At 45.2% G+C, this 14,773-nt stretch overlaps 1 protein-coding gene across 2 annotated transcripts in view; it reads right to left on the bottom strand.

The window, feature by feature from the left end:
* Positions 1-4,881, bottom strand: part of ALS2CL (ALS2 C-terminal like) — a 42,888-nt gene extending 38,007 nt beyond the window's left edge. Inside the window, exon 1 of one of the 2 annotated variants that reach the window (XM_082754135.1) lies at positions 4,817-4,881. In XM_082754135.1, the coding sequence (XP_082610261.1) occupies positions 4,817-4,819 (3 nt within the window). In that variant the 5' untranslated portion in view covers positions 4,820-4,881. Of the gene's footprint in view, positions 1-2,513; positions 2,588-4,816 lie in introns of those variants that run through there. The other variant, XM_082754137.1, reaches the window with a different exon arrangement.
* Positions 4,882-14,773: the final 9,892 nt, after the last annotated feature.

Raw genomic sequence — 14,773 nt, 5'->3', positions numbered from 1 at the left:
AGCCTCTTCTACCAACAATTTTTATTAAATAAAACCAGTGGCTTTCCACAGAAGCCTTTAAAAATCTTCCCCATCAGGTCTAGTTCCATTATCTGACCAGATTGTTATTAATGAAATTGTCTCTGGCTATCAGCAGCCGCAGATCTCAAATACAAAGCGCGTGCTATCATTTCCAGTGGGAGCGTTGGAGATGCCACCAGCATTCCTTTGTCTCCAGCCAGCAGCGACAGCTGCTTCAGGCGTTATATTTTGCTCCTCTGCTTGACCACAGTTCTAAATCTTTGTTTCTTGCACTCACAGGCATCACTCTGGGGAGTGCTGATTAAAGCCAGGCTTAAAACCATCTCTAGGAATGAGACCAAACATCACTCAAGGGATCAGGGGAGAGAGTTGCAGTGCAGTAGCACCAAGTGTGCCATCTCCGAGAGATCCAGGTCTACCCTTAAATAGATCATAGGGTTACAGAATCATTTAGGTTGGAAGAGACCTCTAAGATTATCTAAGCTGGCATTCAGCTATCTGTGGCAATTTGCACAGATAATTAATTGCACTTGTGGCAATTAAAATACAGAACTGGCTTTGATCAATAAAACTAAGAGAAGTTCACCTTGCGCCTTGTGTTTGGGTTTTTAACCGTGGAAATGGGCTTTTTCAACAAATCTCCCCCCAGCTTACAACTGCTGAGAAAAAACCTCTCCTGTCCTTCAAATAATGCCTCCTTGAAACGAGTGGCATTTTCCATCGAGGAGGGGTTTTGTTGTCACTGTCGTTTTGGTTTGGTTTTAAGCAAAGCCTATTTATAGCCCCTGTTCCTCTACAGAAACTGGGCACATTCCCGAGTTCTGGGGCTGTGATGCTGAGTCAGCGCTGCTGGCCAGCACATCTTTCTATCACCACGGCAATACCAGCCCATGTTACAAGAACCAACCATGCTGGAAATAGCTGCCTTATGACTCACCCTGTTAACAAGAATATCCTTGACTCTGCCAGCTCCGATACAGGGTTACTGAAGCATGCCCCAGAGCAGCAGCAAGGAGTCTGCAGCCTCCAGTTCTCACAGTGGCACTCAGCTCCTGCTTACCCTTGGGCAAAGGCTGCTTTAAGATGTGAAAAAACATTTTTCCCCCCAAATGAAAGATAGATTCCCCTAGTATAAGTCTCAGCATCAAGCAGTTTACCTCTCCTTCCAAAAAGCTGTTTTAGAAAAAAATCAGCAGTTTTGACCACTTCCCAATGCATCCTAAGAGTTGCAGATGAACGTTAACATCAAAGCAAGAAGAGTTGAGAGATTAAAGATGTAATACAAGCCTCAGATGGCACCAGGCCTGTATTCCCAGCCAGCACCAACTCGATGTGTCTGTCGCCTTGCTGCAGGCATGCCCTGGGACCGTCTGAGGCTTTGGCAGGGACAAAGGCAGTCGTAGCTGCTGGGACCGCATTGGATCTGCTCTACCTTAGTCAGATCTGACACAACACCCACCCCAACAAGGAGCAACGAGCTGCATTTTGCTAATTCACTCACCCAGGAGACTGATGTAGAGCTGGATTTCAGACACACGCATGTACTCTCACTCCTGTGCCTTGCAAGCCCAGAAACATGGTATTTGTGCACGCTGTTGAGAAACTACACGTGGAAACAGTAGCTAGATGTGTGTAATTATTTATATCTCATGCAAAAGGACTTTCACAACCTTCTTGATTATCAAACTTGTCCCGGTTCTTTTCACTGAGTCAACACAAGTTTTTTTTTTTTTCCCCTAAAGGGTGAGAGAGGTATGCAAGGCAGGAGTGGTTAGAAAACAAGGTACAGAACTGGGATCGACAATAAGTACAGACATGTTTTCTACATCTGAGCAACGATTCACTAGCAACCCAGTACAACAATCAAACACTTTTAGAAGTTTTCTAGCTTGCACAAGGAGTGCTTTGCTTGCACGTGGGAATTCAGGTAACACGCAGTCACATGTGGGCATCTGTATTCATGTTTACTCGAGATGGAGCCGACCATCAGAGGAGACCACGGACGTACTCGAAGACAAGACTGGCCAGGAGCACGACCAGCACAGAACAAGCATAAGAAGAAAAGACACAAACATTAAAAAAATAATAATCATATATTCCACACTGAGATCTTTCCTCGGGTAGAAAAGCCCCATGAAGAGTTATGGGGCTAACTCTTTCTACAACTTCCAGTCTCATTGTTTGCTGGATGGGGCTCAGGTTCAGACTAAATGTGACGGTGTTGGTCTCACACAGGCTCTCAGCTTGGAGAGTCAAGAGAATTGATCCCTGGAAGTATACCTGATCTACACATTTCAGTTTAAGTTGAACTGCCTTCACCAACTTGGTTCTTTTTAGGGTAAGAAAGAGCTGGAAGGGGGGGGGGGGAATAAAAGGAGCATAATCAGCATAATGGAATAAACATTGATCTTGACTGAAGGACCAAAAAGTGTCCAAGAATAACATGCATTAGCCTCCTTGTGCCTGTTAGTCAAGCTGTACCAGTTCCTTACCCCATTGGACAAACTCCACCTGCAGCAAGGTGGTGCTGGAACTGTTCAGCAGCTGGTCCCGAGCTGCACCAACTGATCCCATTTCCCTCCATCCCACACGGGGTAGAAGATGAGCCTGCGAAGGCAGGACAACCAGATGGCCTCGGTGGCAATGGTTACCACGTCAAGGTGCACCTCCCTCCATGAGACCTGTGGTACCTGCCTCATTGGGGCCCATCAGGATGCCTGTATCTGGCCAAAAAGTCAGGCTGCTGCATTGTTCTCAGGACCTTGGGATGCCCAGATGGTTTGCAGACACTTTGGGAAGACCAGGGGCACCTCAGCAGTTGCACCAAGCTCCTCATCATATCCAAGACAAGCTCAAGTGCACTTGAGACACCATACCACATGAAGTTATGTGACTAATGTGCTTACCGGTCATTAAAGCAATTCTAATTCTCACTCCACAGAACAAAAGAGATCAGAAATTCCTGTCCATAGAGCAGCTACCTTCTAAAGTGCCAGCTGGCCAGGCTGAGAGGCACGAGAACTCTATTTGATGGTTACTTTTCTATAAAAACAAACACAGAAACAATGAAGACTTATTTAAACAAACCCATGATGCCCACTTACTTACAGGAATAAAATGTGACTTGCAATTCAAAACTATTTGTTGCTCTGTAGTAGCTTGTCCAGCCAAAGGCTTTGCTACAGAGGAAAACAAACACTGGCCTCTGGCAGTCAGCCTGTTACATAGGAGCTGACATACATGCAGGAAGCCAGAAAACAGGAAAACTGGCCAAAAGAGGCCTACATTCCTATGGCATCACCACCAAGCTGTCATCTTTCAGCTCAAAACTGCTACTTTTGGGCAAAGGTAGCTGAAACTGGGAGCCTTTCAGTGGCTGGATGGTGAGCTTTCAGAAAACTGTACAGCACTAAAAAAGTGTTGCATTGCTCTTCCATGGTAGCAGAATGACTATAACCCTTCAGGTTTTTAAAATAAGATGGAATTTGTCTGAATTGGAGCAGAGAAGTGGCGCCAGTGAGGTAAGCAAGCACATTTCATGAGTTCTTTGGGGCTGCAGCCCTTTTGGGGACTCCATTGCTTGGCCATAGAGGAGGATGGTGACTTCTACCAGGGCTCCCCCAAATGCTCTCAGCTCAGTGTCACAAGCCCAGTTGCAACGCTGGGACCTTCCTCCCACTCCTGGGCAAGCTCTGTCACATGCAGGCCGTCGGTGGATCAGAGGAACCCAATATCCAGAGGCGGCTGGCACGTGGGGACACGAAAGAGGAGCAAGGGTACACGGGTACACGAGAGCCTCACTGAAGGAGGGTGTAGAGCAGAAATCAATTACATTTTCTTTCCCAATGCACGAGATGTTTCTGACTCATGGCCAAGACCCACGCTTATCACCCTGCTGGGTTTTATCTGTACCACCTGACAAAGCCACCCTCTCATTTGGGAGGGTTAGGAAGGGCTTATCCTGCCTGCAGACACAGGCAGCATAAGAGCAGATGACAAGGGGTAGCCAGCACAAGAGCAAATCAGAAGAGCAAAGCAAGACTTGGCCCACTCATTCCCCCACTCCTATCCCTCCCGGTTCCCCAAACCCTCATGGGACAGCAGCACAGACCAGACCCATCAGCAACCCACCTTTGCAGTAAAAGCAATGACTCACTACAAAACCACCCCAAGAGGCAGAGCAGACCAGGAGCAGGTGGCCTTTCTTCTGTGGCCTTCTCCTTGCCTTGGAGCAACCTTTCCATACCACTAAGATGGCCACATTTGTCTTCTCCCTTCAGTGCCTCAATGGGGATAGCACAGTCCTGTCTCACTGGGCTGGAAACCACCTACAACTTCATGGCACATCACCCACAGAAGTCCAACAGACAGATACACAGTGCTGAGGAAACAAAGACACCTTGTCTAACAGCATGGTGGTGAATCGTACCAGTAAGCCCTGATCCTGCCGTACACGCCCGGATGACTTTGTGAATATTTGTCTCTGTGCAGCAACAAAATTGGTAATGTTCCTGTTTTACAGAGGCAGAAATGGCAGGATTTTCTGAATTCAGCTTCCTTAAACTGTCCTGTCTTAAATGTGGATGCATCTTCTCCCAACCCTATGAAATACTCTAACACCAAACCCTGAAGAAAGACACTGAACATCAACCTGCTTCCAAAGCTGTAATCACCTGACCTTCATCACAGCACAGAGCCAAATATTTAACAACAGGACCACAGCATCCCACAAGACCACCTCGGCAGCATCTCCCACCTCCAAGCGTCACCTGAGCAAAAAGCCCCACCGGCTTACCATGGGTTGAGCCGTCAGCCAGGACACACAGCCATGTGGGTGGAAAGCCGATCCGGGTGATGAAAACTGCCTGCTCTAACTTTTCAGCTGCTTTATTTACTCATTTTAAGAGGAAAGGAAAAAAAAAAAAAATCAAGGAAGTAATGTTCCTCTCCCAAGGTGCACCGCAAAACATTCTTGGTAGACATGGAAACCCCTGGAGGGCTGCCAGCCCTTGGCAAGCCTCCACATTAACATTTCAGCAAGCAACTCAACACTGGGATGGCTTTTTAGGGCATTTAAAGGGAAATGGCAGCCAGGGGCGGGCAACACGATTGCTGCTCCCCGTTGGCAGGCGCTGGGGCTGCTCCTCTGTTTGCCTTCGGCTCCGTGGGGAAGTTTGTCACGTTTCTGCCGTACACAGGGCAGGCAAGTTGTGGCAGAGCTGGGTGAAAATGAATACAGCCTCCTCGTTTCTCCTACAAGAGAGGTTCCCTAGATGCAGCCTGCAGGGACACAGGATGATCCTCATATACCTAAAGGGAGGCTGCAAGGATGAAAACATCTTCCTGTGCTCTGGGGATTAAGTGGCAGCAAAAAGTATTTAAGAAGATCTATTCCTCCCCTGCCCCAGGGCTGCCTCTTCTTTGTTTAGGGTTGGGTTGGAGAGTGATGGGGAGCTGGGAGCCTGGTCTGTTCTCCCTGGAAGTCTCCGGACACAGAGCGTGGAGAACATGAAACCTCATTGCAAGGAGAGCAGATAAAGCTTGGGAGTGATTGCTTGGGGGCACAGGGGCTCTGGGGGTGGTTGGACAGGAAAGGAGACCCTCCACCTTCCCCCAAATCCCTTCCTCCCACTTATTCAGGGATATTCTGTGTGCATGTTCAGAAGTTTCCCACTGGACAATCCATCAGATTTCCATCAGCAGTGCCTGTGAACAACATCACAGCGTGTACGTGAGCGTGAGCACTCTGCCAGACCTTCTCACAAAGCACGCTCGTGTTAGAAAGCTCTTTTAAGAAATCCCAGGTATGTGGCCAAGATCTATACTGATAAAGCCAAAGAGAAGGAAGGGGATTTACTGCCCTGCTCCCTGCTGTCAGGTTTGGAGCATTTCCAGACCTCAAGTCTCCTGTGGCTCTTCATCCACTTGTCCATCAGCCCAAACGTGGGCAGCCAGTGGGATAAGCCCCAGGGGATAAAGGAGAAGATGAGGCAGGCAGGAACCATATCTCCATCCCCTTTCGGTGCTTTGACCCTCAGAGTTTTGGCTACAAAAGCTGAGCAAACGCATACAATTCAGGGCTGATATATTCTCCAAAACACCTCTGTGCACCACCACCAGCATCCCAGCAACTGGCAAGCTGGCACGTCTAACAAGATCCACGTCTCATTTATTTCCCAGGAGGATACAGAAGACAGGCTATAAATAGGAAGCTGATGAGTTTAACAGCACCTGCGGTTTTGCAAGGAGACTGGTGGTCATCCTGCAATCGGTGAGCACGTAAGAGGACGTGTAGTCTGGGCTCTGATTAACCTTATCCAGTGAGGGGTCACTGTTGGTAAAGATATACATGGGAAAAGACAGCTATTTGCCATCTCTGCAAAGCCCACTTCCTCACTGTTGCTAAATTCAGAAGTTTTGCAACACTTTTGCTCTCTACAAAACATCATTGAGGGATTAGGTCACCAAACTGAAAGTAAATGCTTGCATAGGAGTTTCCTTGCCTTCCCTATCATGAATGAAGATAAAAATTAAAAAATAAAGTAAAAAAATTAATAAACTCAAAGAGATAGATCAATATGAAATCTTATCATTTAAAATCCCAGTGGAAGATTCTGCTCTGACCTGTTCAAGGTGTTTTCAAATTATCCCAAAGAAAAAAAGTTGAAACAAAGTTATAAAGTGCTGACAAGTTTGGAGTCTGCAAAAATCTGCCTTTTTTTTTTTTTCTTCCTGAAAACTAAAGGAGGCATTCAAATTCAGTGATCCATATATAGAATAAGAAATATGAAGTCTGGAAAAACATGATTTTTTTTGTTCTATTTTCACATAGCTCTTGGTACTTTTTTTATTAAAAAAAAATAAAATAATAATAATAATAATAATAATAAAAGCCCTACACCTCTTGACAACCTACGAATAAAAGGGTAGGTGCAGCGTTGAACTCCCAGCCCATGGGCAAGGCACTGATAATAATCTAGAGCCTGGAAACAGCACCCCAGAGGCTTCAGAGGATTGTACTGTGTTTGACCCACGGCCCAGCAGCTGCATTCCCAGACTCCTCTTCAGTTTTTTTTTAAGACCATTTTTTTCTAAAGGGAAACAGTCCCACATGCAGCAGAGCTGGCAGCATGGTGTGCCATGGATTTGTGCCCCCTGGTTGCGTTTCCTGGTATCTGGAAAGATGTGGGTACAAACCAAAGGTCCCTGGGGCTTGGACAGGGGTAACAGCTCTGCCCCCATACCTTCCTTCCTCCCTTCATGGGAACTATAACCAACATAACATTTTACCCAATAGCACACTTGAAAATGCAATACATTGAAATTCAGCATCTCCTTGAACCTTGGCCAGTTTCAGCTGAATTAAAACAGCAAAAACAAGCTGTAAAAGCCCGGAGGAGGGAAGACAGGGCAGAGGAAGGGAGAGAGGGGAGGAAAACTGTCTTGTCCAGAAACCCCATTTCCCCATGAACACAAGCTGAAAAAATAAAAATAAAATATAAAAATATAAAAATATATATATAAAATAAATAAATAAAACCAGCTCAGGAACCACTGCTGGGGATCCCAGAGCCCCAAGCAGGATTTTCAGGGGGTAAGGGAGGACCAAGCTGTACAACTTCTGAGACAGATGCACAATTTTCCGCCTCGATGCTGCCACCATCTGTTGTCTGCTGACCAGACCTCACAGGACAGCATTCTGCTTCACCTTTCTACCAGACCCTATCCTTACACAGATTTTCCAGGCATGAAATATCATCTCATGAACCAGAAGCCAGCAGAAGCAGTCACCATGTGAACCTGCATAAAGGCAGCAGAGGACCTAATGCTGCTTTTCCTCCAGCACAGTGGATGCGTTGGCTTAATTCCATATTCCTCCAATCTTCACCATCTGATCAGCAGGCAGGCCTTAAATTTGGTCTGCCTATTTGAGCTTATAAAATATTAATTTGCCACATAGCTATTTCTCCTGGAATTGCACTTAGTTCTCTAAAAGTGCTAGAGGGCAGTAGCAGAAGTGACTAGATCCTCACAGATCCTCATTGCTTATTTTCTGACCTAAAATCTCAGGCTTCTCCCAGCACAGAATACGACAAATAATATGAATACTTTGAGTATGGGAGAATACAGTTAACTCAGCCATCCCAAAATACAAGAAGACAGGATGGATACAAGGCCTTGTGTGGCTGGATCATGACAGTTCAATAGCAAACAAGTCCAGATCTTTATTTCTTTAAGAGTTCTTGGCAATGAGACATCAATACTTTATGTTTCCTATAGCAATGGAGAATGGAGAGAGATTTCTAAACAATTTTATGATTCCTGTTGGTTCTCTGGTAACTGGGCTCAGAGCCAGACCTTTGAAAACAACTCTCCTAATACTTTGAAATGAAAAAGCTTCCTAGTCCCAACACTGAATGTTTCCTCTGAAATAAGAAAGCCGTAGCTGAAAAGTTCATCAGCATGCGCTCAGCACCTTCACTGGGACTTGATCTGTAAGATTACTGTATTTTTAATCCAGCAAAGCAGGTATTTTAACCCATTTTGTCCAAACGCTCTCCTCCTCGCCTTCTTTTTTGGTCGGTGGCTCTGCTGCTCTTCCCAGTTGCCTTTCACTCCCTCAAGACCTGAAGGCCAGATGAAGTTGCAAACAGCAGCAACACATCCCCGAGATCCTTCAGGGATGAACGATGCTTTTAAATCCTGAGACACCAAGAGCTCATCTCCAGTAACACCGGGCTCTGCTAGCACAGGGCAGCTGCGGTGCTGCTGATGCATCAGCTTGGCTTACAGCCCTTTTTCATTAGGGGAAGAGACTGCTCTCAACAGGCAGGGAGGGAGAACAAGAGCAGGAGAGCTGGAATCAGTCAGACAGAAGAAAAAAAAAAAAAAAAAGAAAAAAAGCCAGGGTCTTAATGAATAAATAGCTTCCCTCTTGTTGGAGCAGCTCTGAGCACTGCTTGGCTCCCTGCATCCCCCCTGCACAAAGCCCCAGCAGAGAAGCAGCAGAGCACCCTGTAAGCGACACCAGCCTAATTAATTAATTAATGACTCCCGGCTCTGTGGCTGCTGGGCTGGGAAGGAAGGCAGCAAAGAAGGGTCGGGACAGCACGTGACGGCTTCTAGTAAATGCTGAACGCTGCTGAGAGCTGGCTCGGTTATTCATCACCTCTCCTGCTTTGGGCTACAACAGCACCAGGGAGAGAAGATGGTGTGGGATCCACCCCTGAAGCATCCTTTCTCCTGGATGAAGCCTTCTTCCCTCTTCTTGTCATGCTCCAGAGCTGCCGTGGCACAGCTAATCGAGGTAAGGAACAGCCTGCTTTATGGATCAGGGGGCTTAGGGGTGTTCAGAAATCCTGTTTTTTTCCATGCAGGTTACCCAGGGAGGGTATGTGGGGCAGAAAGCAGGGAATTTAAGGTGGCTCCAAGGACTTAGAGGCTCCTTCGGGTGATATTTGTTGCTATCTGCAGGCCCAGCCTATAAAGAAAGTGCTTTTAAAATGCCAGCAGTTGATGACGATCACAGATGGCACTTAACTGCTCCTTTAATCCCCAAAGAGAACTTGAGAGAGCACAAAAAGTCCCACCACAGCATCTTCTAGCCCAATACTGCCTGTCCAACAAGTGGCCCACATCAGGGGCCCAGGGACAGAGGAGGATCAGGATTATCCCAGCTGATTCTGTCCATGGATCCTGTACAGGGATAAGTGGCTGGGCTGCATTTTTCTTCCTCCGTCTTCCCTCATTTCACCTAGCTCGGAGAAAACGTTCCTTTTGGAGGTGATGCTCCCCACCCACCGCTGCCCTGGCAGCAGTAACAACTTCATTGCTGGCATTTTCAGAAGCAAGTCCCGTCCAGAAGGCGGCCCCCTGAAACTACAGCTGCCAAAAATTGAGCAGCCCAACCATTTTCAACTTCTTTATCACTTTTCTAAACTAAGGAAGCCTGAACCATGTTGGAAGCAGCCACTGCATTGGTCTGAGGTCAGAACCCCGGTGCTATGCTGCTGATGAGCAGCATGTTCATACAGCAGGGCTTGCTTTGCTCATGTTTCTGGTTGTTTCAACTAAAACTTGCAGCTGTGCTGTGTCTGTGCTAAGTGCTCTAATAGGCTAGCAAAAGAACATCTTGTTTCAAGCAGTTTAAGAGTTGCATCCTTGGCTGCCCTGCCCCTCACCTGGCCTTACATCATGTCAGGTCTGATCTCTGTCGCCCTTGGTCTGCAGATTTTAGCAGTTTGTCTCCAACGCAGAGGCAACAAGAACCTTGCTGAGTTCTTATCCCCAGCCTACAACCCAGGTTCTGCCTCATCTTTCCAGATGTCTCAAATTTACTTAATACAGCATTTCAGTACTGATGGGTCTATCAACCCATCTGACCATGGTATAACATCCCCAGCAAGCCAAACAGGAGCCCATAAGCTCCTCTGCAAATGCACGCACACCCTGATGTAGACATTTTCCTGAGCTGCTCAGCCTATAGCAGCTCTCAAGGTGACTGACCAGGCAGAACTTTCTCTTACAGAGCACATTTAATAAGGCATGCTTCGCTGAAGCCAGATCAGTGTGCAGACTCAGCTTCTACCTCACCAGGAAGACTTAAAAAATAAAAAAATAAAATAAAATTTTCTTGTCATTTCCAACACCAAGACAGCCACGTGAATAAGCACCCTGACACTTCCAGTTAGAAGACAGATGTTTCAGAGACACACATTTTCCAGGATTTGTCCTCATGCCAAAGCAGAACAAAGATAAATGTCAAAACTAGGAAAGTCGTTATAAAACAGGTGTGATTTTTCTCGTCTGTTTTACTTATAACAGCCTCTCTGAAAATAACATGACTGCATCTTATACTGTGCTGGAGGGAGTAAATCTTGTCTGGAAACTAGAGCTGTACAACAGGTTAATTACCAGGTATCTAAAAAATGAGATTAGATGAACAGCCAGTTGCTGTATTTAAGGCAGATAAATTACAGGCTGCTCCAAAGCTCTGCAAGGACTTTTTTTTTTTCCTTCAAATAATTATACAATGCAGTTATCCCCAGTAATTCAATTTATGCTAAGCCAGTGCATCAGAGCAAACAGAGGGAAGGTCAAAGGGACTGGACATCAAGGCATTTCAGTAAGCAAAAAAACACCCCACAACAAGGAGTAAGGAACCAAGACCATGATCTTGTTTAGCGATGCCCAAGCATTTGAAAATGTGCATACCTGTGCGTATTTTCCACTTGGGAGAGAGAAGGTATCTCTCTCCTCTGAACATGACTGTATTTTATTCTTTTCTTCTTCTCTGCATCAGCTCACCTCTAAGAGGCTTGGAATATGTATGCATTTGGACCCTGAGGTGGGAATAAATAGCAGGTGTTTGGTGTCCAGCACGTGGTTTAGTCAATTTTCCCCTTACTGAGTCAAATTCTGCATCTGCTGTATCTTTAATAAGTTCTTAGTCTCTTGATTGGTGTTTGGAGCTCTGTAGTTAGAAGGTAAAACTAGATCCTAGGCAGTTATGTAAAAGAAACTCTTCAGAAACTCCAGACTAGAAGTTGTTGCTCCTTTTTTCTACCAATATAACAAGAAAAATAAAGATGATTCTGATCCCCCCATTTTCCAGCTTAGACTCCATACAAAAGCTGCAATACAGATTAGATAGCAGGGAAAAAATAAACTACTTTTTCTACTAGTTATGAATATCTTTAGTTTGCATTATACTTAGTGGTATACTGTTGGGCTCGAGGGACAGTAGACCTCATTTGTAGCCTACAAGTGAATGTGATGGATGTGACTCTGTATGCAATAATCTAAAAACACCTGTGTATGATTATAGTTCAAAAGGAGGTAGGTGAAATTACCAAGTGGATTCCTGAGGTTGATTTCCCATGTGAATGCATAGATTTAACCCAACAGCTGACAATAAAATAATAGTTCAGACAGGAAAATAATAGTGCACAAAGACACACACAAGCAACACACACAATGATTTAAGAGATAAGCCTTCACTTTAAGAAGGGCATCTTTAAGGAAGATACAAGCATTTCAGGCCAGCTGGATTCAAAATATTATAGAAAATTACAAAGCTGTTTTCTGAAAAGTTCCTTGTCACGGTCCATCAGAGGAGGTGGGCTGAGAGAGAGGAGGGATGGAAGGCATGCAGGGTGCAAAGTCACTGGACCTTGCCAGACCCCCCAAACACATGAACTTAAGGAAAAAATAGACATGCTCTCAGACCATTCTGATTGTTTGTAGAGGGACTGTACCCATAACTAAATGCATAGTCTCTGTTAAATATTGTACAAAATGCTACAGCTGTGCTAAAGAGGCTGTCCCAGTGCAAGCAAGCCTCATGACCAGGGCAACAGCTACATCTACACTGTAATCTAACAGTAAACACCAGATTTATCAGCTATCACACCTAAATCATTACGGTTGCTCTTCCCCCTCCCCACTATAATACACCATCATATTATACTGTCCCAATACCTGTGAAGCCACAGACTGACATACACACATCACTGTATTTTTGATGCAGTATCTGGACCATGTCAGGGCTCCCCACCACCCAGAAGATCTTGTTGGCCTCTCTGGGTGGGTTTTGCCTACAAGGACACCCATCCTCAGGTAGCCCATGTCTTTCCTGTTACTTAGAAGGGAGTTAGGATGGAGCGTGCCTGTGCATCTGTCTGAAGCACAGTCCCTCATAAACATCTGTGCCCTTTAGATAGGTGCAATCAAACGCAATTAGGACTAAATATTGTTAGTTTTCCCAAGCCCAGCCATGCTGCAGGCAAAGCAGCAACACCAGTCAAGCCTAATTAGAGGAGGCATTAAAAAAAAAAATAATAATAAAAAAAAAAAAAAAGATTGAAAAGTAGCACCTTTTACCATTTTTCCATTTTTCTTTGGTGCTTAGTGAAGCAAATAAAGCTGTCTCCTTTTCCACTGGGGTGGGTACCTTTGCTTGCCCACCCCGCCCCAGTCACCACTGACAGTTTCTCTCTCTTTTCTGAAATGAATCAGAAAAAGTGAATGTGAATATTTTCTAGCTAGGAGAAACAGCGTCAAACCGTTCTGACCTGAAAAGGCAACCTGCCTGGAAATGATTTAGTGTTTTGGGATTTAGTAGATGTTTTACAGCCCTGAGAGCCCAACGTCAGCTTGGATCCAGCTCCTTATGGTGTGGTTTCTGCCTGCTCCCAGCCTGGGAGCTTCCACAATATCTGGGGACAGCAGGCTTGGGGATGGGGCAGTTTTCACCACAAGCAGAATTTGTGACTTCAGAGGTAGGGGAGCCTGCTATGGTGGGTGGAAAAGCAGGAAAGGGGCCAGGGTATTGTCAGCATGGCCCAGCCTTAGCTTAGCCTCAGTTAGATCTGAGCTAATCACTATAGGCTCCACTATTAATTGCTAAAGAGAAATAAATACTAATTTATTCATCATTTCTCAGTAGGATGCCTCAACGAGGTGGGTGGCACTATGTGAGTGCTGCTTTCTCATAGCTATACCAAAACCTTGGAAAAATTAGCTGAGACCTAACTATTTGTACTGCACATTTTTAAGCTCCTAAGTAATGGCAGATGCATATACTTCAGAGGGAGAGATTTAGCCTGAAGTGAAAGACACAAATATACATGTATTTATGTCTATTGGCATCAACAAGTGATGCCAGCTGTTGTGGGATATGTAGCTGACACAGTCAGAGGCTAAGGAGCTATTCCGCTGTCCTGCAAGAGACACCCAAACCAATGGTCTGGCTTTAGGTTAATATTCATACTTGGTGTTGGCTAGAAGTTGGATTCACCAGCAGTCTAATCTTATTTTAAGACACTGTGCTGTATGCTGCCTGTTTTTTATCTGCTGCTCCAGCTAGCGCAGGTCTTCCATCAAAGTAACGTGGAATATTTACCAAGGTCTCCATCATCTCCTTTACGTTTAAGTTCAGGCTACTTAACCAAGCTGGAAGTTTCTTTTTGCTGTAATGTCTTTATACACTCTTTCAGCACAGAACATCCTTGGAGCTTAGTTTACTTGTAATCCTTCATTTACTTGTTTCTGCTCATTTCTTTTTCTTTCTGAAGCCTCACCTTTTTCATATTCCCATAAATAGTGCCCAGATACCTATGTGGTACCAACATCGTGGTGAGGTGTTTGCATAATTTTCTTTTATATTTTCTCATCTACTTGCCCCAAAGCCTCTCCCCGATCATAATAATTACCTGAGCATTTCCTAACACCCTCCTGCACCTAAAGACAAAGCCTGACAGCTCTTGCAGGAGTTTTCTTTACTGCCTCCAGTCTTCTGGAATCTTTAATTCATTGCAGCTGCCTTGTGTAGAAAAAGCAATGCTGTTATCCTTCATACCAAGTATAACCTCTTCATCTGTCCATACATCTTCCAGTTCTGGAATGCACTGGCACAAATTGACCCTCGACAGAGCTGCAAGGACCAGCTTCAGGTTTTTGGTATTCTTTTCTCCTTGGGGCTGTGTAAGAATTGCCCTGCCCCACAGTTTCATTTCTGCTATGTTTCAGCCTCCTTATATCTTTTCCTTTTGTCCCCGATCCAATCACTATTAACTTGACATTTATTGCCAAGCAGGAATCAGTAACTCCAAATCCTGACATTTATTCCCATGCACAAATCAGCACCTCCAAATCTTGACATGTATTGCTAGGCACAAACCAACAGCTCCAATTTCCTGCAGCTACTAAGAATTGCTTTCATTAATATGTTATTCTTCTCCTTGCTGTACAT

The sequence above is a fragment of the Aythya marila genome (assembly GCF_965140915.1).
Source record: "Aythya marila genome assembly, chromosome: 2".
NCBI classification, from domain to species: Eukaryota; Metazoa; Chordata; class Aves; order Anseriformes; family Anatidae; genus Aythya; species Aythya marila.
This window is presented reverse-complemented; position numbering and strand designations above follow the sequence as displayed.